The 27,656-nt window shown below is 51.4% G+C and overlaps 2 protein-coding genes across 4 annotated transcripts in view; one reads left to right on the forward strand and one right to left on the reverse strand.

Annotated features, from left to right (window-relative positions):
• LOC130194742 (Fanconi anemia group A protein homolog) overlaps positions 1–21,146 on the forward strand; it is a 37,922-nt gene extending 16,776 nt beyond the window's left edge. For 2 of the 3 annotated variants that reach the window (XM_056415866.1, XM_056415868.1), the window contains 28 exons: positions 1,509–1,619; positions 3,380–3,475; positions 3,556–3,612; positions 4,974–5,062; positions 5,149–5,209; positions 5,277–5,326; positions 5,441–5,511; positions 5,604–5,702; positions 5,840–5,973; positions 6,070–6,140; positions 6,732–6,831; positions 6,917–7,107; positions 7,201–7,282; positions 10,083–10,268; positions 13,563–13,636; positions 14,016–14,144; positions 14,246–14,300; positions 14,575–14,696; positions 14,859–14,964; positions 17,136–17,195; positions 17,637–17,741; positions 17,861–17,976; positions 18,106–18,277; positions 19,320–19,382; positions 19,964–20,054; positions 20,138–20,213; positions 20,339–20,663; positions 20,743–21,146. In XM_056415866.1, the coding sequence (XP_056271841.1) occupies positions 1,509–1,619; positions 3,380–3,475; positions 3,556–3,612; positions 4,974–5,062; positions 5,149–5,209; positions 5,277–5,326; positions 5,441–5,511; positions 5,604–5,702; positions 5,840–5,973; positions 6,070–6,140; positions 6,732–6,831; positions 6,917–7,107; positions 7,201–7,282; positions 10,083–10,268; positions 13,563–13,636; positions 14,016–14,144; positions 14,246–14,300; positions 14,575–14,696; positions 14,859–14,964; positions 17,136–17,195; positions 17,637–17,741; positions 17,861–17,976; positions 18,106–18,277; positions 19,320–19,382; positions 19,964–20,054; positions 20,138–20,213; positions 20,339–20,663; positions 20,743–20,841 (2,991 nt within the window). In that variant the 3' untranslated portion in view covers positions 20,842–21,146. The remainder of the gene's footprint in view (positions 1–1,508; positions 1,620–3,379; positions 3,476–3,555; positions 3,613–4,973; positions 5,063–5,148; positions 5,210–5,276; positions 5,327–5,440; positions 5,512–5,603; positions 5,703–5,839; positions 5,974–6,069; positions 6,141–6,731; positions 6,832–6,916; positions 7,108–7,200; positions 7,283–10,082; positions 10,269–13,562; positions 13,637–14,015; positions 14,145–14,245; positions 14,301–14,574; positions 14,697–14,858; positions 14,965–17,135; positions 17,196–17,636; positions 17,742–17,860; positions 17,977–18,105; positions 18,278–19,319; positions 19,383–19,963; positions 20,055–20,137; positions 20,214–20,338; positions 20,664–20,742) is intronic. The other variant, XM_056415867.1, reaches the window with a different exon arrangement.
• A 170-nt stretch (positions 21,147–21,316) lies between these two features.
• On the reverse strand, positions 21,317–26,437 carry znf276 (zinc finger protein 276). The gene is given in 12 exon segments (XM_056415921.1): positions 21,317–21,765; positions 21,838–21,937; positions 22,041–22,158; positions 22,934–23,009; positions 23,081–23,203; positions 23,283–23,363; positions 23,884–23,953; positions 24,062–24,495; positions 24,562–24,734; positions 24,736–24,857; positions 25,445–25,743; positions 26,327–26,437. Coding segments are annotated over 11 exon segments (1,809 nt in total). The 5' UTR covers positions 25,680–25,743; positions 26,327–26,437; the 3' UTR covers positions 21,317–21,488.
• Positions 26,438–27,656: the final 1,219 nt, after the last annotated feature.

Raw genomic sequence — 27,656 nt, forward strand, 5'->3', positions numbered from 1 at the left:
GTTCATCTGGTCACATGACATCTATTGTTCATCTGGTCACATGACATCTATTGTTCATCTGGTCACATGACATCTATTGTTCATCTGGTCACATGACATCTATTGTTCATCTGGTCACATGACATCTATTGTTCATCTGGTCACATGACATCTATTGTTCATCTGGTCACATGACATCTATTGTTCATCTGGTCACATGACATCTATTGTTCACCTGGTCACATGACATCTATTGTTCATCTGGTCACATGACATCTATTGTTCATCTGGTCACATGACATCTATTGTTCATCTGGTCTCATGACATCTATTGTTCATCTGGTCACATGACATCTATTGTTCATCTGGTCACATGACATCTATTGTTCATCTGGTCACATGACATCTATTGTTCATCTGGTCACATGACATCTATTGTTCATCTGGTCACATGACATCTATTGTTCATCTGGTCACATGACATCTATTGTTCATCTGGTCACATGACATCTATTGTTCACCTGGTCACATGACATCTATTGTTCATCTGGTCACATGACATCTATTGTTCATCTGGTCACATGACATCTATTGTTCATCTGGTCACATGACATCTATTGTTCATCTGGTCACATGACATCTATTGTTCACCTGGTCACATGACATCTATTGTTCATCTGGTCACATGACATCTATTGTTCATGTGGTCACATGACATCTATTGTTCATCTGGTCTCATGACATCTAGTGTTCATCTGGTCACATGACATCTAGTGTTCATCTGGTCACATGACGTCTATTGTTCATCTGGTCACATGACATCTATTGTTCATCTGGTCACATGACATCTATTGTTCATCTGGTCACATGACATCTATTGTTCATCTGGTCACATGACATCTATTGTTCATCTGGTCTCATGACATCTATTGTTCATCTGGTCACATGACATCTATTGTTCATCTGGTCACATGACATCTATTGTTCATCTGGTCACATGACATCTATTGTTAACCTGGTCACATGACGTCTATTGTTCATCAGGTCACATGACATCTATTGTTCATCTAGTCACATGACATCTATTGTTCATCTGGTCACATGACATCTATTGTTCACCTGGTCACATGACATCTATTGTTCACCTGGTCACATGACATCTATTGTTCACCTGGTCACATGACATCTATTGTTCACCTGGTCACATGACATCTATTGTTCATCTGGTCACATGACATCTATTGTTCATCTGGTCTCATGACATCTATTGTTCATCTGGTCACATGACATCTATTGTTCATCTGGTCACATGACATCTATTGTTCATCTGGTCACATGACATCTATTGTTCATCTGGTCTCATGACATCTATTGTTCATCTGGTCACATGACGTCTATTGTTCATCTGGTCACATGACATCTATTGTTCATCAGGTCATAGATGTGGTGTGTGTCCATATTGTAAAGCCTCTGAGGGGAGTTTATAGACTCTTTGCTATATAAAATAAATTCTAACTCTTCCTCTCCAGATGTCTTTCGGGGGGGGCAGCTGCCTCCATGCGGGCAGTAAGAAGTCGGTGGTGTTTCTGCTGAAGTTTCTCTCTGACCTGGTGCCCTTTGAACCCTCGCAGTACCTCAAGGTGACGTTCTGCACACGTCTCTCACAGTTTTCAAAGCCTCATTTAAAGACATCATATAAATATATATATATATATATCTTTTATATATCAGATGAACCTTTAATAATTCAGAAGAAAACATAAATACTCAAATATAGTTCATACAGTCTGTGGGCTTTGATAAGTGTAGACAGTATAATACACCATAATACAAACAAATATATAAATTATAAAATAGTATTCCGGACTATAACTTCATACTATACAGTCTGTGGTAGAAAGTAACAAAGTACATTTACTCCGTTACTGTGCTGAAGTAACATGGTGAGGTCCTCAGTTCATCACTTCACGATATCTCAGAGGGAACTATTGAACTTTTTAACTACAACACATTTATCTCTGAGCTGTAGGAACTCATTCAGATTATGAGGATTACACATTCAAAGCTTTCACAAAACAATTTCTAAATATACAACCAGTCGTTCTCAACCTTGTTGGTTTAGGACACTTTCACCATCAGGTATGAACAGGTACATCGACCACTTCTGTGTCAAGTTCCCCTCCGACCTCGTGAGTCCACACGAAGGACAGTTTCTGTTCGGTGGACTTTATATCCAGATATCAGGATTACGGGCTGATAGTCTCTGTGCCGTCCTCCTTGGAGACGAGAAAGTGGAGATGAAACTATTCAGCTGTTACATTTCACTCCTTTAGCGGTGGGTTGGCTGGTTAGCTATCTAGCTAGGTAGCTTGTTAATTGCTTCACGCTACAGCTACAGACCATAAGAAGGGCTTCGTTATTTTAACACATATAGCCGTCATCCTTTCATGCTAATCGCTAACGCTAATATGCTGACAACTGTTATGATTCTGCGAGTTCAAAAAGTAGCCGAGTGCCGTGAAGGTTCTGTTGTGGTGACACACAACAGTCTGAACGCTGACGAGCATTTGAGAATGTGGGAGATGTGTATGCTAGCTAGCTACATGCTACTACATGCTCACACATGGGCTTCAGCTGAAAAGTGCGTTGGGGGTTTAGTGACTAAAGGAAATGTTGTGAGGAGTTTGTGTTGTTAAAGCTATAGTGTTACTCACTCAGCGGCTGGCTAGTTAAAGTTAGCTAGGTAGCTCGCTAATTACCTTCGCATTGAAAATGCGGAAGGTTATGTTTTGATCGCCGTGTATTTATTTATTTATTTGTATGCGTGTTACTCGCATAACTCAAAAAGTATTAAACCGAATCGCATGAAATTGGGTGGGATGATTGGTTATTATCCGGGGACCATTTGATTAGATTTTGGGATCGATCGGGTCAAAGGTCAAGGTCATGAAAAGGTCAAAATCTTCTTTTTACCATAGTCAATTCTTATCCAATTGGCATGCAACCAATGTCAACATGTTCATAATTCAATGCCCAATCTTGTGATATGTGAAGGTATGCGCTCTACCAAGTGCCCGTTCTAGTTCCTCCATGTTTTCATGCTACAGCGACAGACCACAAGGAGCACCACATGACCGTCCGTAGCAGAAATATAAGTACAAATAAATAAATTGTTGCTTTCGTAAGCTCCTCCCAACTAACAGCATCATCAACCCCCCCGTCAGCGCGTGGAGCCTCTGGCGCCGCTTGGTGCTGCACGCTACGTCTGCACACTTCTGTTATCGCTCCAATGCAGAGGAGTTGATCCAACGTCACAGTGAGGAAGAGGCTCTGACTCACTTCACTGGGAGGAGAGCTCCACCAGAGACTCCGCCCCTCACGCTGGTTTCTCCTCCGCCAGGTTCACGTCCTGCAGCCTCCGTACGTACGCGTGAAGCACCGCGGCCTCCTGATGGAGTACGTCTCTCTGGCCAAGACCCGGCTGGCCGACCTCAAGGTGAACGCCGAGGGATTCGTCCGCCGGTCCGGGAGGACGGCCTGACATCGACACCCGGCTCAGATGTGTTGTGTGTGCAGGAGTCGGTGGAGGACATGGGGCTGTACGAGGACGGCTCAGGAGGAGCGGCACTGCAGGTAACAGCGCCGCCCGGTGGTTCAATGGTGTCATGACGAGTCATCGGCACAGGACGCTCTTATTTTGACTCTTTTGATCCACGTCGTCCCCTTTCCTTCTCCTCGGTCGTCCCCTTTCCTTCTCCCCGGTCGTCCCCTTTCCTTCTCCCCCGTCGTCCCCTTTCCTTCTCCCCCGTCGTCCCCTTTCCTTCTCCTCGGTCGTCCCCTTTCCTTCTCCTCGGTCGTCCCCTTTCCTTCTCCCCCGTCGTCCCCTTTCCTTCTCCTCGGTCGTCCCCTTTCCTTCTCCCCGTCGTCCCCTTTCCTTCTCCTCGGTCGTCCCCTTTCCTTCTCCCCCGTCGTCCCCTTTCCTTCTCCTCGGTCGTCCCCTTTCCTTCTCCCCCGTCGTCCCCTTTCCTTCTCCTCGGTCGTCCCCTTTCCTTCTCCCCCGTCGTCCCCTTTCCTTCTCCCCCGTCGTCCCCTTTCCTTCTCCTCGGTCGTCCCCTTTCCTTGTCCCCCGTCGTCCCCTTTCCTTCTCCCACCGTCGTCCCCTTTCCTTCTCCCCCGTCGTCCCCTTTCCTTCTCCCCCCGTCGTCCCCTTTCCTTCTCCCCCGTCGTCCCTTTCCTTCTCCCACCGTCGTCCCCTTTCCTTCTCCCCCCGTCGTCCCCTTTCCTTCTCCCCCGTCGTCCCCTTTCCTTCTCCCCCGTCGTCCCCTTTCCTTCTCCCCGTCGTCCCCTTTCCTTCTCCCCCGTCGTCCCCTTTCCTTCTCCCCCGTCGTCCCCTTTCCTTCTCCCACCGTCGTCCCCTTTCCTTCTCCCCCCGTCGTCCCCTTTCTTTCTCCCCCGTCGTCCCCTTTCCTTCTCCCCCGTCGTCCCCTTTCCTTCTCCCACCGTCGTCCCCTTTTCTTCTCCCCCCGTCGTCCCCTTTCCTTCTTCCCCGTCGTCCCCTTTCCTTCTCCTCGGTCGTCTCCCCCACCCAAAAATATGATCCGATGAGACGTTTGAGGCCAACGTGGACGTTTCTACGTCATCCAGACGAGTTGAACACGTTAAATTAAAACTGTGACCGTCATCCACTCAGAATTCAGACCTGAGCCGGTGCTTCAGTTTCAGGAGTGACCGTGTTAACTGGTGACTTTGGGGCCTGCGGGTGAAAGAAGTAGTTGTGTAGTAAACAGACGAGGACCAACGAGTCGCCCGTTAACACGGGCACTCCCTGCAACACCGGCGGCGTCTCTGGCTGCGAGCCGCTGACTGCGTTGACCACCGCTGGACATGTAAAGGTACCCAACGTGTGTGTGTGTGTGTGTGCGTGTGTGCGTGTGTGTGTTGTGTGCGTGGGTGTGTGTGTGTGTGTGTGTTGTGTGTTGTGTGTGTGTGTGCAGCCGCAGTGCCAGGCCGCCCAGGACGTGGAGAGGGCGGTGTCTCTGTTTGAGAGCACGGGGCGGATCTCTGCCACCGTGATGGAGGCCAGGTATCCATGGAGACACGCAGAGCTTCAGACAACCTGCTTTAGTCATGTTGAGTATTGACCCTCCTCCTCCTCCTCCTCCTCCTCAGTATCTTCCGGCGGCCGTATTTCCTGGCGTGGTTCCTCTCCGCTCTGATGACCCCGAGGACGGTGAGCGTCTCTCCGCCGTCACACGTCTCTCCGTGTCTTCACCTCACGGTGTCTTTCCTTCCTCCAGCTTCCCGTGAAAGCCGACGCTCGGATGAGTTTCATCGAGGCTCTGAGGAAGTGAGTCAGTAGATTGGGAACAGACATCCTGTCCGGTGTGTTGATGTATTACTGCTGCTGTGTGTGTGCATTGTGGACGTCCGGCAGCAGTAACGCTTCTCTGTGCCGCTTCAGGGCCGATAAGATCCCCGCTGCACAGCACTCCTCTTACCTGGAGTCCTGTCACAAGCACCGGCAGCAGAACGGTGACGGTCATCCGCCCGGTTATTGTGCAATCGCACACAGATTTGACGTGTCCTCATGTTGCGTTGCAGTTCAGTAACCGTTGTGTTCCCAGGAGGAGCCGAGGGCCCGGACGCCAGCGACGAGCCTCTGGAGGTCCTGAAGAAGCAGCTGCAGGAATGCACCGAGCTGCTGGAGGAGGGGCGTGACGGAGGTGTGCAGAGATGGAGGAAGGCCCGGAAACAACAGATTCTCTCCTCTCTATAACTGACTTGGAGTTGGACGATATACCAACAATGTAGTTCATGAACGTGCATAACCACGTGGTGGCGTTTGTTCCTCCTCCCTCAGAGATGTCGGCCCAGCTGTCCAGGGTCTCTCACACTCTGAGCGCCATCTTTCCTGGCCACCCCGATGAGCCGGTCGGTCGGACGGTCATTGAACTGCACACGAGCGTCCGGCCGGCCCCCGAGCTGCACGTCAGAGTACGCCCCCCCCCCCCCCCCCCGCCTCACACGGGGCGCCGCGTGTCCGTCGGCGGGTCCTCCGTCGCCCCCTCACGCTCTCCCTCGTGTCCTCAGGCCGTCAACTTGATCCTGAGGAGCTTCTGCCGGTGTGTGCTGGAGGCCTCCAGAGGAAACGCTCCCAGCAAGTGAGCCGGGCGCGTGTTATGTGTTGATGTTGTTGTCAGGCGCTGACCAATGGGAGGGGGATTATTGGGCATGGACATCCGTCTGGTAGATGGTACGTGGACCTTGTTTATCTCTTTTCTAGTCACTCAAAGCACTTCAACACTTCTATATTCACCGCTCCACACAACGCGGACGAGATTCATAAAATAATTTGACGCTCGACAGCCGAGATTGATTTTAGTTTTTTTCGAGCCCTCCGAGATGAGATGTTTAATGGCTTTTGCGGCGTGTGGGGATTTTAGTGGCGCCCCCTCGTGGTGAAGTTGCATATTGTAATCAGCTGGCGACGGCGTTATTCCAAGATGGCGAAGCCTCCGACCTGGAAGCTTCTTCAGGAACAAGAAGATGACCTCACGGTTCTCACATGTGTTTGTTATGCGTGATAAAAGGATTTAAGACAAGTCCATGAACTCATAAGGAGCTAAAGGGAATAATCCAAAGTAAGACAACAGCAATCTGAGGAGTTTAACAGACAGATGTAAGAGAGTATAATATAGATTAATAACCCAAATAATAAGTGAATATAATAACACTCTTCTCCGTGTCTGCAGACAAAGCCCGTGGGCCTCCAGGTTCGTCGGTGCGTTGCTCGGCAACACGCAGCTCGTCTCCGGCCTCCTGCACGCGGTCTGGGACCTCTTTCACAACCAGGTACTCGAACACACGATCCAGTTTCACGGCAAAACGACATCCCCGGTCCCCCCGTCGGCCTCACCGCCCTCTCCCTGTCTAAAAGGCGTCGCTGCTGAGCCCCGCCCACCTGCTCGGCCTGGCGGCGTTCGTGGTGCACCTCCACGCCGGCACGCCCCGCGGCCCTCTGGTCCTTCTGGCCCCGCCCACCGCGCAGCCGGAGCCGGTCGGCGTGGCGGCGGCTCTGAGCTCGGCGCTGGTCTGCAGCTCGCAGGCCGACATGCTCTTCTGCATCCGGTGAGTGGCGCGTGGTTCACTCCCTCATCTCTGGCGTTGGCGGTCACGTGACGCCCGGCTCCGCCCCCTCTCCGTCTTGTCGTTGTTGTGCAGGTTGTGTGTGGCGGCCGTGTGCTACGGGATCTGCAGGGGGGGCCAGCAGCAGGACTACATCCCCCACAGCCTCTACAAGAAGGTCCGTGTCACTCGGCTTGTGTTCCTTCACCGTGTCGTTACCCTCGCTTCCAATGGGGACGTGAGATTTAAAATATAATCAAATAATAAGTTATAAAAATAAGTCAAAAAGTCAGTCATCTTTATTGTAAATGTTCCATTTGTGGAAAATACAGAAGATCGTAAGTGTGTTTGTCTGTTGGCCGACATGAAGAGAGTCCTGGAACCCCATTGGTCCCCATGGGGATGAACCTGTTCATTGGTCATGTGGATGAACCTGTTCATTGGTCATGAGGATGAACCTGTTCATTGGTCATGTGGATGAACCTGTTCATTGGTCATGTGGATGAACCTGTTCATTGGTCATGTGGATGAACCCTGTTCATTGGTAATGTGGATGAACCTGTTCATTGGTCATGAGGATGAACCTGTTCATTGGTCATGTGGATGAACCCTGTTCATTGGTCATGTGGATGAACCTGTTCATTGGTCATGTGGATGAACCTGTTCATTGGTCATGAGGATGAACCTGTTCATTGGTCATGAGGATGAACCTGTTCATTGGTCACCATGTGGATGAACCTGTTCATTGGTCATGAGGATGAACCTGTTCATTGGTCACCATGTGGATGAACCTGTTCATTGGTCATGAGGATGAACCTGTTCATTGGTCATGAGGATGAACCTGTTCATTGGTCATGTGGATGAACCCTGTTCATTGGTCATGTGGATGAACCCTGTTCATTGGTAATGTGGATGAACCTGTTCATTGGTCATGAGGATGAACCTGTTCATTGGTCATGTGGATGAACCTGTTCATTGGTCATGTGGATGAACCTGTTCATTGGTCATGAGGATGAACCCTGTTCATTGGTCATGTGGATGAACCTGTTCATTGGTCATGAGGATGAACCTGTTCATTGGTCATGTGGATGAACCTGTTCATTGGTCATGTGGATGAACCCTGTTCATTGGTCATGAGGATGAACCTGTTCATTGATCATGTGGATGAACCTGTTCATTGGTCATGAGGATGAACCCTGTTCATTGGTCATGTGATGAACCTGTTCATTGGTCATGTGATGAACCTGTTCATTGGTCATGAGGATGAACCTGTTCATTGGTCATGTGGATGAACCTGTTCATTGGTCATGTGGATGAACCTGTTCATTGGTCATGTAGATGAACCTGTTCATTGGTCATGTGGATGAACCTGTTCATTGGTGATGTGGATGAACCTGTTCATTGGTCATGTGGATGAACCTGTTCATTGGTCATGTGGATGAACCTGTTCATTGGTCATGAGGATGAACCTGTTCATTGGTCACCATGTGGATGAACCTGTTCATTGGTCATGTGGATGAACCTGTTCATTGGTCATGTGGATGAACCTGTTCATTGGTCATGTGGATGAACCTGTTCATTGGTCATGAGGATGAACCTGTTCATTGGTCATGTGGATGAACCTGTTCATTGGTCATGTGGATGAACCCTGTTCATTGGTCATGTGGATGAACCTGTTCATTGGTCATGTGGATGAACCTGTTCATTGGTCATGTGGATGAACCCTGTTCATTGGTCATGTGGATGAACCTGTTCATTGGTAATGTGCAGGGGTCCCCAAACTTTTTCCTGAGAAGGCCACATAACGTTTCCCTTGTCTGCTGGAGGGCCGGGGGTTGCTAGTGAGAGTGTGCTCACCTGTGAGCGCGCATCACGGCTGAGCGTGCAGACAACATTTAACGGAGCGGAGCAGCGCGTGCGCTCTGATCGCTCTTTTAATGAAGTATCGATACTAAAAATATGCTAAATCACATCGTTTTTAACGTACGGGTACTTTGTTAGCATCGCTACACCGTGCAGCGTGACAGCAGCAGATGTAGCGGACTAACATTCAAGCTAACCTAACTAACTTCCCAAACGCTGTCGACATCTGAACGCTGATTGGCCGAGACGCGACACGTCCCATCAAAGATGTTTTATTGCGAAGAGCACCACTCCACATTTTCTCAGCGTCTCACTGCAATCTTAACGGCAGCGGGGCAGGTGAAAAAATAAATAAATCGGAACGCGTCTCTGGTTTTGTTCAGGGGGCCGGTCCACATGGGGAGGCGGGCTCGATCCGGCCCGCGGGCTGTAGTTTGGGGACCACTGGTCATGTGGATGAACCTGTTCATTGGTTATGTGGATGAACCTGTTCATTGGTCATGAGGATGAACCTGTTCATTGGTCATGAGGATGAACCTGTTCATTGGTCACCATGTGGATGAACCTGTTCATTGATCATGTGGATGAACCTGTTCATTGGTCATAAGGATGAACCTGTTCATTGATCATGTGGTTGAACCTGTTCATTGGTCATGTGGATGAACCTGTTCATTGGTCATGTGATGAACCTGTTCATTGGTCATGAGGATGAACCTGTTCATTGGTCATGTGGATGAACCTGTTCATTGGTCATGAGGATGAACCTGTTCATTGGTCATGAGGATGAACCTGTTCATTGGTCATGTGGATGAACCTGTTCATTGGTCATGTGGATGAACCTGTTCATTGGTCATGTGGATGAACCTGTTCATTGGTCATGAGGATGAACCTGTTCATTGGTCATGAGGATGAACCTGTTCATTGGTCATGTGGATGAACCTGTTCATTGGTCATGTGGATGAACCTGTTCATTGGTCATGAGGATGAACCTGTTCATTGGTCATGAGGATGAACCCTGTTCATTGGTCGTGTGGATGAACAACCCTTTGAACCTTTGAAAAACAAAGCTTTATATTTATTATTATATTATGTGTTAAACGTGTGTGTCCCTTTAGCTCCTCTTCCTCATCCCAAGACTGGTGCCTGAAGCCAGAGGAAGTCCCGTCTATGACCACCAGGGGGCACGTCCACCAGACCTGTGGGCCAGTGCCACGGATGCCAGCGCCACCTGGAGGAAGACGGCGTGGCGTCTGTGGAGGCACCCGGCGTTCCGTCAGCTGGAGAGCGAGCCTCAGTACCAGGTCAGTACTGCCTGTGAGGGTCTGTTACTGTCCGTGAGCTGTTAAACGTGCGCGCGATTCAATCGCCTAGGAGGAGGAAAGAAAAGCGACGCCGCTTATTATTTTGTGTGGGGAAGGAGAGGAGGGGGGAAGGAGAGGAGGGGGGAAGGAGAGGAGGGGGTTTGAGGTGCGAGCCGGCTCACACCTGTGTCTTATTGAGGGGATAAATGTGCTCTAAAGGACAGAAGTGCATAAAACTGTCTTAACCCTTGTGTTGCCTTCGGGTCATTTTGACCCGAATCAATAATACACCCTCCCCCCGCCTTTGGGTCATTTTGACCCGATTCAATGTTTCACCCTCCTGTTACCTTTATATTTACTAACATATTTTACCCTTTGGGTTCAATTTGACGCCAGCAATTAAAACCTCCAGAAAATTAATAGAATTAATATTGTTTTCCAAGTTTAAGTGTGAGGCACTTTATGTTTGTTTGTTTGTTGACGACCGAAAGAACACCGACATTAAACATTGAATGGGGTCAAATTAATCCTAAGGCGGGGGGAGGGTGTAATATTGATTCGGGTCAAAATGACCCTAAGGCAACACAAGGGTTAAAGCACGTCGGCGACGCACAGGTGCAGCGCTTCACCGGAGAGGACACGGGTCACGATGCCCGGCCTCTCGTCTGACGGCCACCCCGGCCACGGTATCCCCGCCTCCGTCGAGAGGGGAGCGGGGGGGCGAGGACCGTGCTAAGGGGGAGGGAGGCGGAGATCAAAAACTCCCTCTGTCTGATACTGCGGCCGCTCGGGCCTGATGAGCGACGTGCAATCAGTATGTGCCCTGGAACTGAGGTCAGTAGGTGTAGCCGTGCGGACGTAGCTCAGACTCGCCTCGGGGGCTGCACGGCCTGCTCTCGGGTCTCTCCCTCGGCCTCCTCGGGTGGATCGACAGGTGAAGAAACAGGCGTCACAAAAAGGAGATCCACAAACCGAGTATAAAGTTTCAAACTGCAAGGCAGCAAGTGTTTTATTCAAAAAATGAAGAAGAAAAATCAAAGTACAAGTTTAACAGCGATCACCGCCACGACGCTCTGTCACCAACTCGAGAACTCCTCAAAGTCCTCTTACGGAAGCCCTGTGCTCCTCTTGCTCGTCACCTTTTATCCCATCCTACTCTCACCGGACACGCGGGATCCTCTCGGTCCTAATGGGGGTCACCCCCCCCTCTCTTCCTTATCCTGAGAGGCGCTTGGGCTCCCCATCAAAGAGGATGAACGTCGTCTTAGCTGATTGAGATGAGCTCGGTCACCTCCGTGACCCTTTTACGGGTGTCTCACCTCATCACTCAGGCTTTTGGGGGAAAACCCTTTTTACAGTTCCTTTCATACATGACTTTTGAGACTTCACGTGGGCGGTGATGCAGAACACTCTCTAACCGGGGGTAAGGATACAGAACTTAAGGGGGACATAGATCACATCATAGTATCAAAGAACGTCGGTATACAGGCATGTTAACGCACATTAATTTCTGCTTGTGTTTATGCACTCCGCAGTAACATCACCGTGGGCCTATACGGTTAGGCTATGAACTCAGGAAACACAATTAAAGAGTCTTCACTTGGATACCACAAGAAGTGAGGTGTTTACGTCTCGTGTCGGCTCGGGGCCCCTGGGTCAGTTCAGACAGAGGGCCACCGGTTGAAAAAGCCTAAGACGACAAAGCAGGACCATTTGTCTCTCCCTCCGCCGTCTGATGGATGCCTGGCTGCTGATCCTGTTGCCTGTTAAATGGAACTGGTGTCTCCTTGGATCTGTTTTGTCATAACATTGCGGTTTTTATACTTCCCCCGCTGTGTCCCCGGATCTCCCTGCTGAACTTTCAACCACTGAAAAATTCACATTTATTTGTCCCACTTCTAACAGAGCGTCTGTTACTGTCTGTGAGCGTATGTTACTGTCTGTGAGCGTCTGTTACTGTCTGTGAGCGTATGTTACTGTCTGTGAGCGTCTGTTACTGTCTGTGAGCGTATGTTACTGTCTGTGAGCGTATGTTACTGTCTGAGCATCTGTTACTGTCTGTGAGCGTATGTTACTGTCTGTGAGCGTCTGTTACTGTCTGTGAGCGTATGTTACTGTCTGAGCGTCTGTTACTGTCGGTGAGCGTCTGTTACTGTCTGTGAGCGTATGTTACTGTCTGTGAGCGTCTGTTACTGTCTGTGAGCGTATGTTACTGTCTGTGAGCGTCTGTTACTGTCTGTGAGCGTATGTTACTGTCTGAGCGTCTGTTACTGTCTGTGAGCGTATGTTACTGTCTGAGCGTCTGTTACTGTCTGTGAGCGTATGTTACTGTCTGTGAGCGTATGTTACTGTCTGAGCGTCTGTTACTGTCTGTGAGCGTATGTTACTGTCTGTGAGCGTCTGTTACTGTCTGTGAGCGTATGTTACTGTCTGAGCGTCTGTTACTGTCTGTGAGCGTCTGTTACTGTCTGAGCGTCTGTTACTGTCTGTGAGCGTATGTTACTGTCTGAGCGTCTGTTACTGTCTGTGAGCGTCTGTTACTGTCTGAGCGTCTGTTACTGTCTGTGAGCGTATGTTACTGTCTGAGCGTCTGTTACTGTCTGTTAGCGTATGTTACTGTCTGAGCGTCTGTTACTGTCTGTGAGCGTATGTTACTGTCTGTGAGCGTCTGTTACTGGCTGAGCATCTGTTACTGTCTGTCAGCGTCTGTTACTGTCTGTTAGCGTCTGTTACTGTCTGTGAGCGTCTGTTACTGTCTGTCAGCGTCTGTTACTGTCTGTGAGCGTCTGTGAGCGTATGTTACTGTCTGTTAGCGTATGTTACTGTCTGTTAGCGTATGTTACTGTCTGAGCGTATGTTAGCATCTGTTACTGTCTGTGAGCGTCTGTTACTGTCTGAGCGTCTGTTACTGTCTGTCAGCGTCTGTTACTGTCTGTGAGCATCTGTTACTGTCTGTGAGCGTCTGTTACTGTCTGTGAGCGTCTGTTACTGTCTGTGAGCGTCTGTTACTGTCTGTGAGCGTATGTTACTGTCTGTGAGTGTCTGTTACTGTCTGAGCGTCTGTTACTGTCTGAGCGTCTGTTACTGTCTGAGCGTCTGTTACTGTCTGTGAGCGTCTGTTACTGTCTGTGAGCGTCTGTTACTGTCTGTGAGCGTCTGTTACTGTCTGTGAGCGTATGTTACTGTCTGTGAGTGTCTGTTACTGTCTGAGCATCTGTTACTGTCTGTGAGCGTCTGTTACTGTCTGTGAGCGTCAGAGAGGAACCTGTTGGTTAACCCTTTGTGTTTGTGTAGTTGTCGTTCTCAGAGTGGCTCGATGTCGAGATCCAGGTGCAGAGGAGTGAAGACGCCCTGACAGACCCAGAACGGTACACACACACACACACACACACACACACACACACACACACACACACACACACACACACACACAGACACACACACACACACACACACACACACAGACACACACACACACACACACAGACACACACACACACACACACACACAGACACACACACTCACACACACAGACACACACACACACACACACACACACACACACACACACACACACACACACACACACACACACACACACACACACACACACACACACACACACACACACTCACACACACACAGACACACACACACACACACACACAGACACACACACACACTCACACACACACACACACACACACACACCCCCTCCCTCTCTCAGGTGTCGTTGTTCACTGTAGGCAGCAGTACCAGCAGTGGGCCTGCTGCCAGCTCTACCTGTCCCGTCCGGTGCAGCATGGCGGCTGTGGAGGAGACAGCAGGGCGCTCTGCTCTCACCTGTTCAGCGCCGTCATGGAGCAGCAGCTCAGGTGAGACAAAGATTTACTTTGGATTTGGTTTTACTGCTAAAGAGAGAAGTGACGTTTTCTCTCTGCCTTTACGATGTAACTCTTCTTCAATGTGACGTCAGCAACCAGAAGAGGCCCCGAGGGAGCTGCCTGCCCGACCTCCTGGCCCGCCTACAGGTGTGTGTCCTGCGTCCTCTGTCCTTTGTCCTGCGTTCTGTGTCCTCTGTCTCGTGTCCTGCGTCCTCTGTCTCGTGTCCTCTGTCCTCTGTCCTGCGTCCTGTGTCCTTTGTTGTGTCCTGCATACACTGTTCAGTAGAGCAGTGTAAACTGTTTATTAGTACGATGCTGTGGTCCTGAAGACATTGATTGTTCAAAAGCAAACTCTGTGTGTGTGTGTGTGTGTGTCTATGTGTGTGTGTGTGTCTATATATGTGTGTGTGTGTGTGTGTAGGAGGTCGTCTATGACATGGAAGTGACCGACCGCTCCAGCTCGTGTGACTTCCTGTTGGACTTGTTGAGTCAGAGATGTTCCAGAGAGACCAGCCAGCAGCTCACCCTGAACGCCTGGAACAGGTGCACACGCACACACACACACACACACACACACACACACACACACACACACACACACACACACACACACATACACACACACACACATACACACACATACATACACGCACACACACACACACACACCACACGCGTGATGCAGGTCATGTTGGCGTGTCTCAGGGTGCTGCTGGCTCTCCCCGCGGTGCTGCTCGTCAAGGTGAAGTCTGAAGGGGGCGGAGCCTCTCTGGACTGTGACGCGCTCATAGAACATGTCAACCTGCACCAGGTGAGCTGTCTCGCTCCACCTGTCCTCTGTCTCACTCTACCTGTCCTCTGTCTCGCTCCACCTGTCTCACTCCACCTGTCCTCTGTCTCACTCTACCTGTCCTCTGTCTCACTCCACCTGTCTCACTCCACCTGTCCTCTGTCTCACTCCACCTGTCCTCTGTCTCACTCCACCTGTCCTCTGTCTCACTCCACCTGTCCTGTCTCGCTCCACCTGTCCTGTCTCGCTCCACCTGTCCTCTGTCTCACTCCACCTGTCCTCTGTCTCACTCCACCTGTCCTCTGTCTCGCTCCACCTGTCCTCTGTCTCACTCCACCTGTCCTCTGTCTCACTCCACCTGTCCTCTGTCTCACTCCACCTGTCCTCTGTCTCACTCCACCTGTCCTCTGTCTCACTCCACCTGTCTCACTCCACCTGTCCTCTGTCTCACTCCACCTGTCCTCTGTCTCACTCCACCTGTCCTCTGTCTCACTCCACCTGTCCTCTGTCTCACTCCACCTGTCTCACTCCACCTGTCCTCTGTCTCACTCCACCTGTCCTCTGTCTCACTCCACCTGTCCTCTGTCTCACTCCACCTGTCCTGTCTCACTCCACCTGTCCTCTGTCTCACTCCACCTGTCCTCTGTCTCACTCTACCTGTCCTCTGTCTCACTCCACCTGTCCTCTGTCTCACTCCACCTGTCCTCTGTCTCACTCCACCTGTCCTCTGTCTCGCTCCACCTGTCCTCTGTCTCACTCCACCTGTCCTCTGTCTCACTCTACCTGTCCTCTGTCTCGCTCCACCTGTCTCACTCCACCTGTCCTCTGTCTCACTCTACCTGTCCTCTGTCTCACTCCACCTGTCTCACTCCACCTGTCCTCTGTCTCGCTCCACCTGTCCTGTCTCACTCCACCTGTCCTGTCTCACTCCACCTGTCCTCTGTCTCGCTCCACCTGTCCTCTGTCTCACTCCACCTGTCCTGTCTCACTCCACCTGTCCTCTGTCTCGCTCCACCTGTCCTCTGTCTCACTCCACCTGTCCTCTGTCTCACTCCACCTGTCCTCTGTCTCACTCCACCTGTCCTCTGTCTCACTCCACCTGTCTCACTCCACCTGTCCTCTGTCTCACTCCACCTGTCCTCTGTCTCACTCCACCTGTCTCACTCCACCTGTCCTCTGTCTCACTCCACCTGTCCTGTCTCACTCCACCTGTCCTCCGTCTCACTCCACCTGTCCTCTGTCTCACTCCACCTGTCCTCTGTCTCACTCCACCTGTCCTGTCTCACTCCACCTGTCCTGTCTCACTCCACCTGTCTCACTCCACCTGTCCTCCGTCTCACTCCACCTGTCCTCTGTCTCACTCCACCTGTCCTCTGTCTCACTCCACCTGTCCTCTGTCTCACTCCACCTGTCCTGTCTCACTCCACCTGTCCTGTCTCACTCCACCTGTCCTCTGTCTCACTCCACCTGTCCTCTGTCTCGCTCCACCTGTCCTCTGTCTCACTCCACCTGTCCTCTGTCTCACTCCACCTGTCCTGTCTCGCTCCACCTGTCCTCTGTCTCGCTCCACCTGTCCTCTGTCTCACTCCACCTGTCCTGTCTCGCTCCACCTGTCCTCTGTCTCACTCCACCTGTCCTGTCTCGCTCCACCTGTCCTCTGTCTCGCTCCACCTGTCCTCCGTCTCACTCCACCTGTCCTCTGTCTCACTCCACCTGTCCTCTGTCTCGCTCCACCTGTCCTCTGTCTCACTCCACCTGTCCTGTCTCACTCCACCTGTCCTCTGTCTCGCTCCACCTGTCCTCCGTCTCACTCCACCTGTCCTCTGTCTCGCTCCACCTGTCCTCCGTCTCACTCCACCTGTCCTCTGTCTCGCTCCACCTGTCCTCCGTCTCACTCCACCTGTCCTCTGTCTCACTCCACCTGTCCTGTCTCACTCCACCTGTCCTCTGTCTCACTCCACCTGTCCTCTGTCTCACTCTACCTGTCCTCTGTCTCGCTCCACCTGTCCTCCGTCTCACTCCACCTGTCCTCTGTCTCGCTCCACCTGTCCTCCGTCTCACTCCACCTGTCCTCTGTCTCACTCCACCTGTCCTGTCTCACTCCACCTGTCCTCTGTCTCACTCCACCTGTCCTCTGTCTCGCTCCACCTGTCCTCTGTCTCACTCCACCTGTCCTGTCTCACTCCCTGCAGAGGAAGGCGTGTTCTCCGGCCGGCCTGCTCTCCTGCCACCTGACGTCTCACCTCCTGAGGGTGAGAATATAAAGATGATCAGATCTAAGACGCACGGCTTCTAGCTCCACTTGAGTTGAGTCTCTCTACCTGTCCTCTCTCCTCTCTACCTGTTACCTGTCCTCTCTCCTCTCTACCTGTCCTCTCTCCTCTCTACCTGTCCTCTCTCCTCTCTACCTGTCCTCTCTCCTCTCTACCTGTTACCTGTCCTCTCTCCTCTCTACCTGTCCTCTCTCCTCTCTATCTGTCCTCTCTCCTCTCTATCTGTCCTCTCTCCTCTCTATCTGTCCTCTCTCCTCTCTACCTGTCCTCTCTCCTTTCTACCTGTTACCTGTCCTCTCTACCTGTTACCTGTCCTCTCTCCTCTTTACCTGTCCTCTCTCCTCTCTATCTGTCCTCTCTCCTCTCTACCTGTCCTCTCTCCTCTCTACCTGTTACCTGTCCTCTCTGTCCTCTCTCCAGGGTCTGTTGGGTGCCAGCGCTCGCTGCAGACTCCCGGGGGAGGAGGTCAACAGAATCTGGTCCCAGATCAGCCAGCGCTGCCCGCTGCTGCTGCTCTCCACGGCGGTACAGTCTGTTCTGCCTCTTGATTGGCTGTTTGACATGATAACAGTTATACAATGAGAGGGTGTGTGTGTTTGTGTGTGTGTGCCTGTGCCTGTGTGTGTGTGTGTGTGTGTGTGCAGCACTGGTGGGAGTGTGTGTCTCCGGTGCTGTCCTCCCTGTGGAGTCGTCTCTGTGATGGAGCTCCTCTACCAGAGCAGCTGCAGCTCCTCTCTGACTGCCACACCTGGGCCTGCAGGTGAAGCTCCTCCTCCTCCTGGTCTCATGTCCCTGTGACACGAGGAGGCGTCTGGGTCCCTCGGGCTTCTGGGGGATCGTGTGTGTCTGTTGGTTCACTTTGTTCACGTTGAGGTGTTTTGGCGTTCAGCTTGGGGGAGGGGCTGCCGTCGGCGTCGGATCCCGCGGCCGGCGCTCTGCTGCTTGCTGCCAGTCTGCACCGGGCCTGGAGCCACGACCAGGACCACCAGGACCACCAGGCCCAGAGATTCACCAACGCCCTGAAGGTCCTGCAGCCAGAGACGAGCACGCAGCACCAACAGGTGAGAGAACAGGACTCTCTGTGTGTGTGTGTTTGTTTACATATGTATATATACAGGACTGTCTCAGAAAATTAGAATATTGTGATAAAGTTCTTTATTTTCTGTAATGCAATTAAAAAAACAAAAATGTCATGCATTCTGGATTCATTACAAATCAACTGAAATATTGCAAGCCTTTTATTCTTTTAATATTGCTGATTATGGCTTACAGCTTAAGAAAACTCTAAAATCATATCTCATAAAATTTTAATATTTCCTCAGACCAAGTAAAAAAAAAGATTTATAACAGCTGAGTGTTTGTCAAGGCTCAGGAAACCCTTGCAGGTGTTTCGAGTTAATTAGACAATTCAAGTGATTTGTTTAATACCCTACTAGTATACTTTTTCATGATATTCTAATATTTAGAGATAGGATATTTGAGTTTTCTTAAGCTGTAAGCCATAATCAGCAATAAATCAGAATAAAAGGCTTGCAATATTTCAGTTGATTTGTAATGAATCCAGAATGCATGACATTTTTGTTTTTTTAATTGCATTACAGAAAATAAAGAACTTCATCACAATATTCTAATTTTCTGAGACAGTCCTGTATATGTGCGTGTGTTTGTTTATTTATATATATTTTTTGTATATATATATTACTATATATATTATTATGTATATATATATATAACATTATATATTTATATTATTATATATATATGTATTATTTTATATACATATATATTATTTTATTTATATTATATATATATAATGTATATAATATATACATATATTTTATTTATATATATATATATTATGTATATATACATATATTATTATATATGTATATGTATTATTTTATATATATATTATATATTATGTATATATACATATATTATTATATAGGTATATATATTATTATATATACAGATACACTAACGTACGCTTTTGTGATATATGTGTACTCATGTAGGTTAATGATGGTAAACTATTTTATAAGTATTTGTGTTTTTCCGTTTGCTCTTTGATAAAAACGTGTTTATCATCTCTTTCCTGTCTAGGTGCTGGTGTTCCTCCTCTTCCTGTGTGTCCAGGACCACCTGACCTCCCTCCTGTATCCTCAGGTAACCCCACTGACCACAGAAACACACAGCAGGTGTAGGACACAGGGTGTGTTCAGGTGTAGGACACAGGGTGTGTGTTCAGGTGTAGGACACAGGGTGTGTGTTCAGGTGTAGGACACAGGGTGTGTGTTCAGGTGTAGGACACAGGGTGTGTTCAGGTGTAGGACACAGGGTGTGTGTTCAGGTGTAGGACACAGGGTGTGTTCAGGTGTAGGACACAGGGTGTGTGTTCAGGTGTAGGACACAGGGTGTGTGTTCAGGTGTAGGACACAGGGTGTGTGTTCAGGTGTAGGACACAGGGTGTGTGTTCAGGTGTAGGACACAGGGTGTGTTCAGGTGTAGGACACAGGGTGTGTTCAGGTGTAGGACACAGGGTGTGTTCAGGTGTAGGACACTCGATCCCAAATGAAAAGAAAAGGCGTATTTCCCAAAATGTGGCGCTGATTCCCTTAAAGGGCCGGCACGTAGAATTAAACGGCGCCTAACTAAACCACAGCTTCTCCTGGAGGTCCACGGCGTGTCGTTTGTCCCTCCTGGGCCACCGTAGGGACCGAGACTCTTGACGCCTCTCCGTGTTGCAGGAGAGGAGCCGAGGAGCCGAGGAGCTCTGCAGCCGCCTCCTGGTGGCGCTGGTGGACTCCACCGATTGGCTGCTGGTCTTCCAGCCACACGGTACGGCACGTGCTCCTCTCAACACGCTTCACGTCACGTGTGGGCGGCGGCATGTTGAGTCTGTTGGTTTCCTCGCCCTCCAGATCAGGGCGTCTACCAGCTGGTCGCCATGGCGATGTCAGATGAGATGACCCGACTGATGCCATGGGCCTTCTACAGGTTAGTCCTCTACACACAGAGACACACAAACACAGAAACACACACACAGAGACACACACACACACACGGTGAGACACCCAGAGAGACACACACTCCAAAGCCCCCCCCCCCCCCGTGTTTCGCAGCCTGCTGCTGCCTCAGCGCGTGGAGCTGCTGCAGAGAGCGGTGCTCTGCCCGGGGTTCCTCGCCACCGCCGTCCTCTGCTACCTCGGCCTGCTGCGGCTGCACCTGGACGGACGGGTTACCACGGCGACCGGCGAGCCCCATCAGGTGACCGACACGACGCGGTGCATCGGGCGAGGTGCGGTTCGGCGCGGCGGCGTTTCAAACCTGCGACTTTGTCTCGCCCAGGTGGAGCCTTCCCGGATTCTGAGCGGCGCCAAGCAGTTCCTCCTGAGGGCGGCGCCACAGGCTCCTCCCACCGCGCTGTGCTCCAGCCGACTCAGACAGGTGACCGCCGCCCGCACGCCGCTTTGTAACGCCGCTTCTATGGCGACGCTCACCGTCTGTCCCGCCCCTCCCTCCCCAGCTGCGGCCCCAGTGTGCAGACCTGGACCCCGAGGTGGCCGCGGCGCTCGCCACGCACCTGGACCCGCACGACCTCAGTCCAGAGATGGACTTCCTCTGAACGGGAGAGGGGGGTGTGTGTGTGTGTGTGTGTGTGTGTGTGTGTGTGTGTGTGTGTGTGTGTGTGTGTGTGTGTGTGTGTGTGTGTGTGTGTGTGTGTGTGTGTGTGTGTGTGTGTGTGTGTGTGTGTGTGTGTGTGTGTGTGTGTGTGTGTGTGTGTGTGTGGATTCTTCATCCCCGCAGCAGGTTCTTCCTCTGGTTGTAAACGGACATGTTCAGGTCACATGACTTTAGTCCACATGACATCAGGAGCTCAGAGTATTGTAATAACTTAAAAAACTACGTAATAAAACTCCCGTGAGGTCACACAGTGAAGCGCTTCACGTATATAACAAGAATAGTGCATTGTGGGACGTGTGGCTGGGACTTTTTGAAATAAATCCAACAGTGCTTCCTGCTCCGCCGCCTGTGATTGGCTCTCGTTGACGCATCACGGTTCCCGCCGCTACACAATAAAAGCATTCAATTGGCAAAAAAAAAGATAAAAGCTTTTATTGTGAAGCAGTTACAGAGAACGCAGGTTGGCGCCGGCGGCAACAAGACGGAAGACGTCTGGAATGAAAACGGCTCATCAAGAACTACAAAAACCCAAAGTTAAAGTCTGAGGTGACCAGAGAGCCGCCGGGTCCCTGAACGCCCCACGGTCCGTCATCTGTCCTGGTCTTGCTGGACCACCTCGCCGCCGGTCGGAGCGATGGCGTGCGGGTCCGAGTACGGCGGCGGGGGGGGAGGGGCTCCGCCGCGCTGCACCGTGGCCTGGATGAGCGGGTGCACCATGGACATGTGGACGTTCAGGTTGTGCGCCTTCTCGAAGCGCTTCCCGCACATCGGGCACGCGAACTCCAGCTCGGCCTCCGCCTTGTGCTTGGTCATGTGGTACTTCAGGGACGCTCGCTGGCGGCACTGGAACCCGCACACCTCGCACCTGGGGGGGAGGAGCCAGCGGTTCAACACGGCAGGTCGCGACCCCCCGGAGCCGAGTCCGACCCGTACTTACTGGAGCGGCTTGGCCCCTGAATGCCTCATCTGGTGGACCGACAGGTGCTTCCTCTGCTTGAACGTTTGGCCACACTGGTCACAGATGTAGTTCCTCTCCTCTGAAAACACACACCACAAACCTCAGTCACCCGCTGACCCGCGACACCGGTGCCATCTGAAGCTGCGAGCTCGCCGCCGCCCCCCCGACCCGGCGAGGCTCACCTGTGTGGATGAGCTTGACGTGCCGCTGCAGGTAGCGGTCGATCATGAACACCTTGTTGCAGCCGGGGTGGGGGCAGGGCCGCTCCTTCACCTCCTCGTGGTGCTCCTTGATGTGCTTCTACAACAGACGACAGTCAGACGGGAGGGGGCGGGGCCTCACGGCGCCTCCGAGCTGAACCGGTAATCTACACATCGACGCTGAGACTATAGCGGGGGACACGCTGCAACGTGATTGGTCTACAACAGAAACCCTGCAGTGCCTCCAACACGGGGCCCTTTACATCTTTATTACTTCTTTATTACATCTTTGAGGGGCCATGGACCTCCAGGGCTTTTATAAAGAAATTGGGGGCACTTTTTTAAACTTGTGAAATAACATTTAACCTTTGTTCAAAAACAACAAATGGATTTAGGATTACAGGATATTAACAATGGTCATAAAAATGGCAATAATAAGACTATTAGACAGCAGATTCAAAGTGTTTTCTTAGATTCTTTGAACAAAAAACAGACGATCATATTCAATGTTATTCTTATTTCTTATTTTTTTTTCACAACTATTAACAATAACATTTCTTTCTATTTTTAGAATTCAAAGTCATATTTATTGATTTGTCGTGTACCTATACAGATAGGAAACACAACAAAACGCTATTAAATGATCATAGTTTTGGGGGCCTGTGTTGCCTCCTCTCCTCGTGTCGTCAGGGGCAACATGATATTCCTTCGGGGGTTTTGACCTTTGCCCTCGTGTGTTTCTGACGCGGCTCCAACACCAGCATCGTGTGACTGCAGAACCGTTTAAATACCGACTGAGCCGTCTGACCCAACCATTCACGACAGGCGATGTCTCGGTACTGTGGAGGCGTGTCTCTTAAGAAGTGACCTCTGACCTTCAGCCCGTCCGGCGCCCTGTAGACGGCGGTGCAGCCCTGGTACGGACACTTGTAGATGTTGGGCAGCTCCTCTCTGGACACAGAGACGGCGTTAGAGCGAGACTTCACCTGAGACTGCAGCTGCTGCCCAGGAGGCGCCGGTACCCTTTGGGCTTGAGCTTGTTCTTCCAGCCGGGTTTGGGTCCTGGTTTCTTCTTCACTTTGGGCTCCACCAGGGCCTTGGGGCTCCGCCTCCTCTTGCCGGGGACGCTCGCCCTGCTGCGAGCTCTGGGGGGGGGGGGGGGGGGGGAACGGTCCCATCAGTAACACAGAACCGGGTCTCCGTCACAAGTCCGCCGACACCAACCTCTTGTCCGAGTACGGCTCGAACATCTCGTCGTCCGATAAGCCTCTCCTGACCCCCTCCAAGTCGTCCTCGGAGATGAACCTACACACACACACACAAAATGTGCTCCATAAGAGAGAAGACTTCTATACAACCAGAGGAGTCTCTCCCTGGTGGTCAGGAGAGAGAATGCAGCTTTAACACATGAAGCATAGACTTCTATACAACCAGAGGAGTCGCCCCCTGGTGGTCAGGAGAGAGAATGCAGCTTTAACACATGAAGCATAGACTTCTATACAACCAGAGGAGTCGCCCCCTGGTGGTCAGGAGAGAGAATGCAGCTTTAACACATGAAGCATAGACTTATTTACAGCCAGAGTGAAGCATAGACTTCTTTACAGCCAGAGGTCCCCGAGAGAATGCAGCTTTAACACATGAAGCATAGACTTCTTTACAGCCAGAGGAGTCGCCCCCTGGTGGTCAGGAGAGAGAATGCAGCTTTAACACATGAAGCATAGACTTCTATACAACCAGAGGAGCCCCCTGGTGGTCAGGAGAGAGAATGCAGCTTTAACACATGAAGCATAGACTTCTACGAGAGGAAGGATGATCTGAGACCGACCTGTCGGACAGGTCGCTGTCGGCCGCTCTGTCCTCCAGCTGCACCGCCGCCCCCTGGTGGCCTGTGAAGTCTAGCGGAGGGAAACCACACGGCGTCAGACGTCTGTCGTGAACCTTTGACTGACGGGACCAAGCCAGCCGAGCGGTTCCTAAGACATCCTCACAGATCCATCGGTCACCTTCTGTGTGGGCGCTCCAGTCCGCCGAGCTGTGAACAGGAAGTGCAGGTGGAGCGCTCATCCTTCCGTTCCCGCGGGGCTGCCCTTCCTCCTCTCCCGACATCGCTCCGTCACCATTGCCGCTCCCCAGCGCTCCGCCGTAGAAGTCCACGCCGTACCCGGGGTTGGCGTCCATGACGTAGCGGTGGCCGTCGACGCAGCCCCACACGGCCTTGACGGAGCCCCAGCGGCGCTCCTCCAGCACCTCCCTCAGCGCGGGGCAGGAGCGGCAGGCCTCCCCGTGGCGGTGGGCCCAGGACACCAGGCCGCCGAGGACCTCGGGGTCCGAGGTGAAGGGCCGCGGCGCCGGAGGAGCGGTTAGCGTGCGCGACGTCTGGGAGCGCTGGGATCTACCTGTGGCGGCGTGGGGCCCCGGGGCCTCCGGACACTCCTTCCTGAAAGCACAAAGCGGCGTTTGTATCTGCAGAGGAGCGAGAGCCCTTTCCCTTCCCGGGGCTCACCAGCTCTCGAGGTTCTCCTTGCCGACGGGCGGCAGGTTGACCCTCTGCAGGAACCGCCGCAGGACGCCGTGGCACTTGTAGAACTTGGAGTGGCACTTCTTGCAGATGAACTCTGACAGGCGGGGGTCGCGGTCCAGCTGCACGCCGACCAGCCGCTGGAAGTCGGCGTGGAAGAAGCGGCGACTCGGCCGCCGCCGCGTCCGACTCGTCCCGGGGCCGCTGGTCGAAGGCGTGCCGCAGGCTGCGCGGCGAGAACTTCCCGTGACAGAGCCGGCAGACGGCCGTGGACAGGCGGCCTGCTGGGAACAGGGACGGCTCAGTTCTCCTCGACCGCCGCGGACGAGGTCAGCTCGGCCTCCAGGTCACAGACTCAGAGGCTCCACGTCCGATTGGCTACAGATCGGTCTGTGTTGAGAACACGTTTGGGAAGGGAGTCTCCAAAAAGCCCAAACATGTCAGAATGTATTGACGTGTGCATCGGAATGTGTTTGTGAATCGTTCTGCATGTTTTTTAAGTCGATTATATTTGTGAGTCTCTGCGTTAGGACGACCCAAATGGAGGGTTAGAGAGATTTCTGAGAGTGATGTGAAACCGGCCAAACCCGGTTTAAACTGGGCGGAGCAGAGAGAGAAGAGAGTCTCCCTGACCTGACCCCGTGGTCATGAGCGCGGTCAGAAGCTATTTATCGGATCGTTCATGAAAGGAAGTCAAAGAAATCTGCTAGTTAATCTTTGCTTCATGTCAAATGCGTGTAGAAAACATGGCGGAAGACGTTTACTTTAGGAGTGTCTTCCACTCGGCGTGCACGCTCCATCTTTACCACGTGATGCTGGGGAGCCGGTCCTGAGCGACCCGGCTCAGAGCCTCTCCTTCTTGACCCACCTGAAGCTCTGGACTTGCTCTCTGGGTGTTTTTGTGCGCCGCCGGCCGCCACGCCGCCGTCGGCGGTCTCGTCCTCCGCGGCGTGGTCGAAGCCGTCCGAGGCCGCGGGGGCGGCGGCCTTCCGAGGTCGCCCTCTGTTTCCAGGCCTCTTCTCCTCCTCGCCGCCCGCCGCCTGCGTCCGGCCGCTCTGCCGCGAAGCCGCCGGGGCCCTCGGCCGTCCGCTTCTCTTCTTCATGGTTGGTTCCAAAGCCGACTCTTCAGCAGCCAATCAGGAGGAAGGAGCCCTGCTGCCTGTGCCACTGTGGACGAGACGAGCCAATGACTTCCTGTCTCATCAGTCTGAATAATTAAGTTATGTAAACAACGCATTTTCCTAAAATGACTTCCCATGTTTTATCAGTTATGTCCCAAAACTATTTTCAGTTTGTTCTTCACATTTGAAACATTCTGAGTTCACATGTACCTCGGGCTCAACTCCCAGCAGCATGTATTCACGAGGCACCACCTGCTCTGGTTGCGATAGGATTTGCTGCACCACTGTTCATTGGTGACACCATAATAAACAATTCTACTTCATAGTTTTATACTTGTATGACGTAAAGAAGAAAGGGGGGTAAATAAATAACACTAGGATAGTTTGAGTTGCTGGCAGTAAATAACATAATATATAATTTATTACATGTTTTCCTTTATTGTCGATAACAAAGAGCCTACATTTGTTTAGAAAGTCTGTAATATTTTAATTGTGACGTTACGACAAACGTGAGTCGCTGTGTTGCCCTCAACAAGCTAACGTTAGCCGGCTAGCACGAGCAGCCTGAGTCGCTAGCTCGCGCACGGACGTCGGGCTCGCGCAGCGCGCCGCCCCGAGGCACAGCCTACCGTCAGCTCGCGCACATGCTGCTCTCAGCAGCGTCTCCAGGAGCAGCTTGTTGGCGCAGCTTGTTGGCGCAGCTCTGCGGTCTCAGCGCTGCTCGGCTCCCGTTTGTAAATACCGGAGCCCGGAAGTGGAAGTTCTCGTTTACCGGAAGTGAAAAGGCGCGGGAGAAGATTTGATTACAGCGCCACCCGGCGGTTGTGGAGGGTCATCCGGTGAACGTGTGAGACGCAACTAGTAGAAATAGACCCTCATAAAGAATGAGAAGTTCGTATAGAAATATAAAGATTTTGATCGGTGTCTTTATCTTTTATATTTTAAGATCCCTCGGACAGGTTTGAAGACGATACAAAAATACATATAAATACACACATATATCAGAGCTGACAACTTTTCAAAAAACCTTGGAGTGAGATTTTGTCGTGGGGTGACCAAAATGTTGCCGCGCACCCAGCTACACACGTTGGTGGCTCAAATATCAGGACATTTGAATTAATGTGGCGTTGTACCCATGTTGTCCTCATGTTGTACCCATGTTGTCCCCATGTTGTCCTCATGTTGTACCCATGTTGTCCCATGTTGTCCTCATGTTGTACCCATGTTGTCCTCATGTTGTACCCATGTTGTCCTCATGTTGTACCCATGTTGTCCCATGTTGTCCTCATGTTGTACCCATGTTGTCCCATGTTGTACCCATGTTGTCCTCATGTTGTACCCATGTTGTCCCCATGTTGTCCTCATGTTGTACCCATGTTGTCCCATGTTGTCCCCATGTTGTCCTCATGTTGTACCCATGTTGTCCCCATGTTGTCCTCATGTTGTACCCATGTTGTCCCCATGTTGTCCTCATGTTGTACCCATGTTGTCCTCATGTTGTACCCATGTTGTCCCATGTTGTCCTCATGTTGTACCCATGTTGTCCCATGTTGTCCTCATGTTGTACCCATGTTGTCCTCATGTTGTACCCATGTTGTCCCATGTTGTCCTCATGTTGTACCCATGTTGTCCTCATGTTGTACCCATGTTGTCCCCATGTTGTCCTCATGTTGTACCCATGTTGTCCTCATGTTGTACCCATGTTGTCCCATGTTGTCCTCATGTTGTACCCATGTTGTCCTCATGTTGTACCCATGTTGTCCCATGTTGTCCTCATGTTGTACCCATGTTGTCCCATGTTGTCCTCATGTTGTACCCATGTTGTCCCCATGTTGTCCTCATGTTGTACCCATGTTGTCCTCATGTTGTACCCATGTTGTCCCCATGTTGTACCCATGTTGTCCCCATGTTGTCCTCATGTTGTACCCATGTTGTCCCATGTTGTCCCCATGTTGTCCT

The sequence above is a fragment of the Pseudoliparis swirei genome, chromosome 6, assembly GCF_029220125.1.
Source record: "Pseudoliparis swirei isolate HS2019 ecotype Mariana Trench chromosome 6, NWPU_hadal_v1, whole genome shotgun sequence".
NCBI lineage: Eukaryota > Metazoa > Chordata > Actinopteri > Perciformes > Liparidae > Pseudoliparis > Pseudoliparis swirei.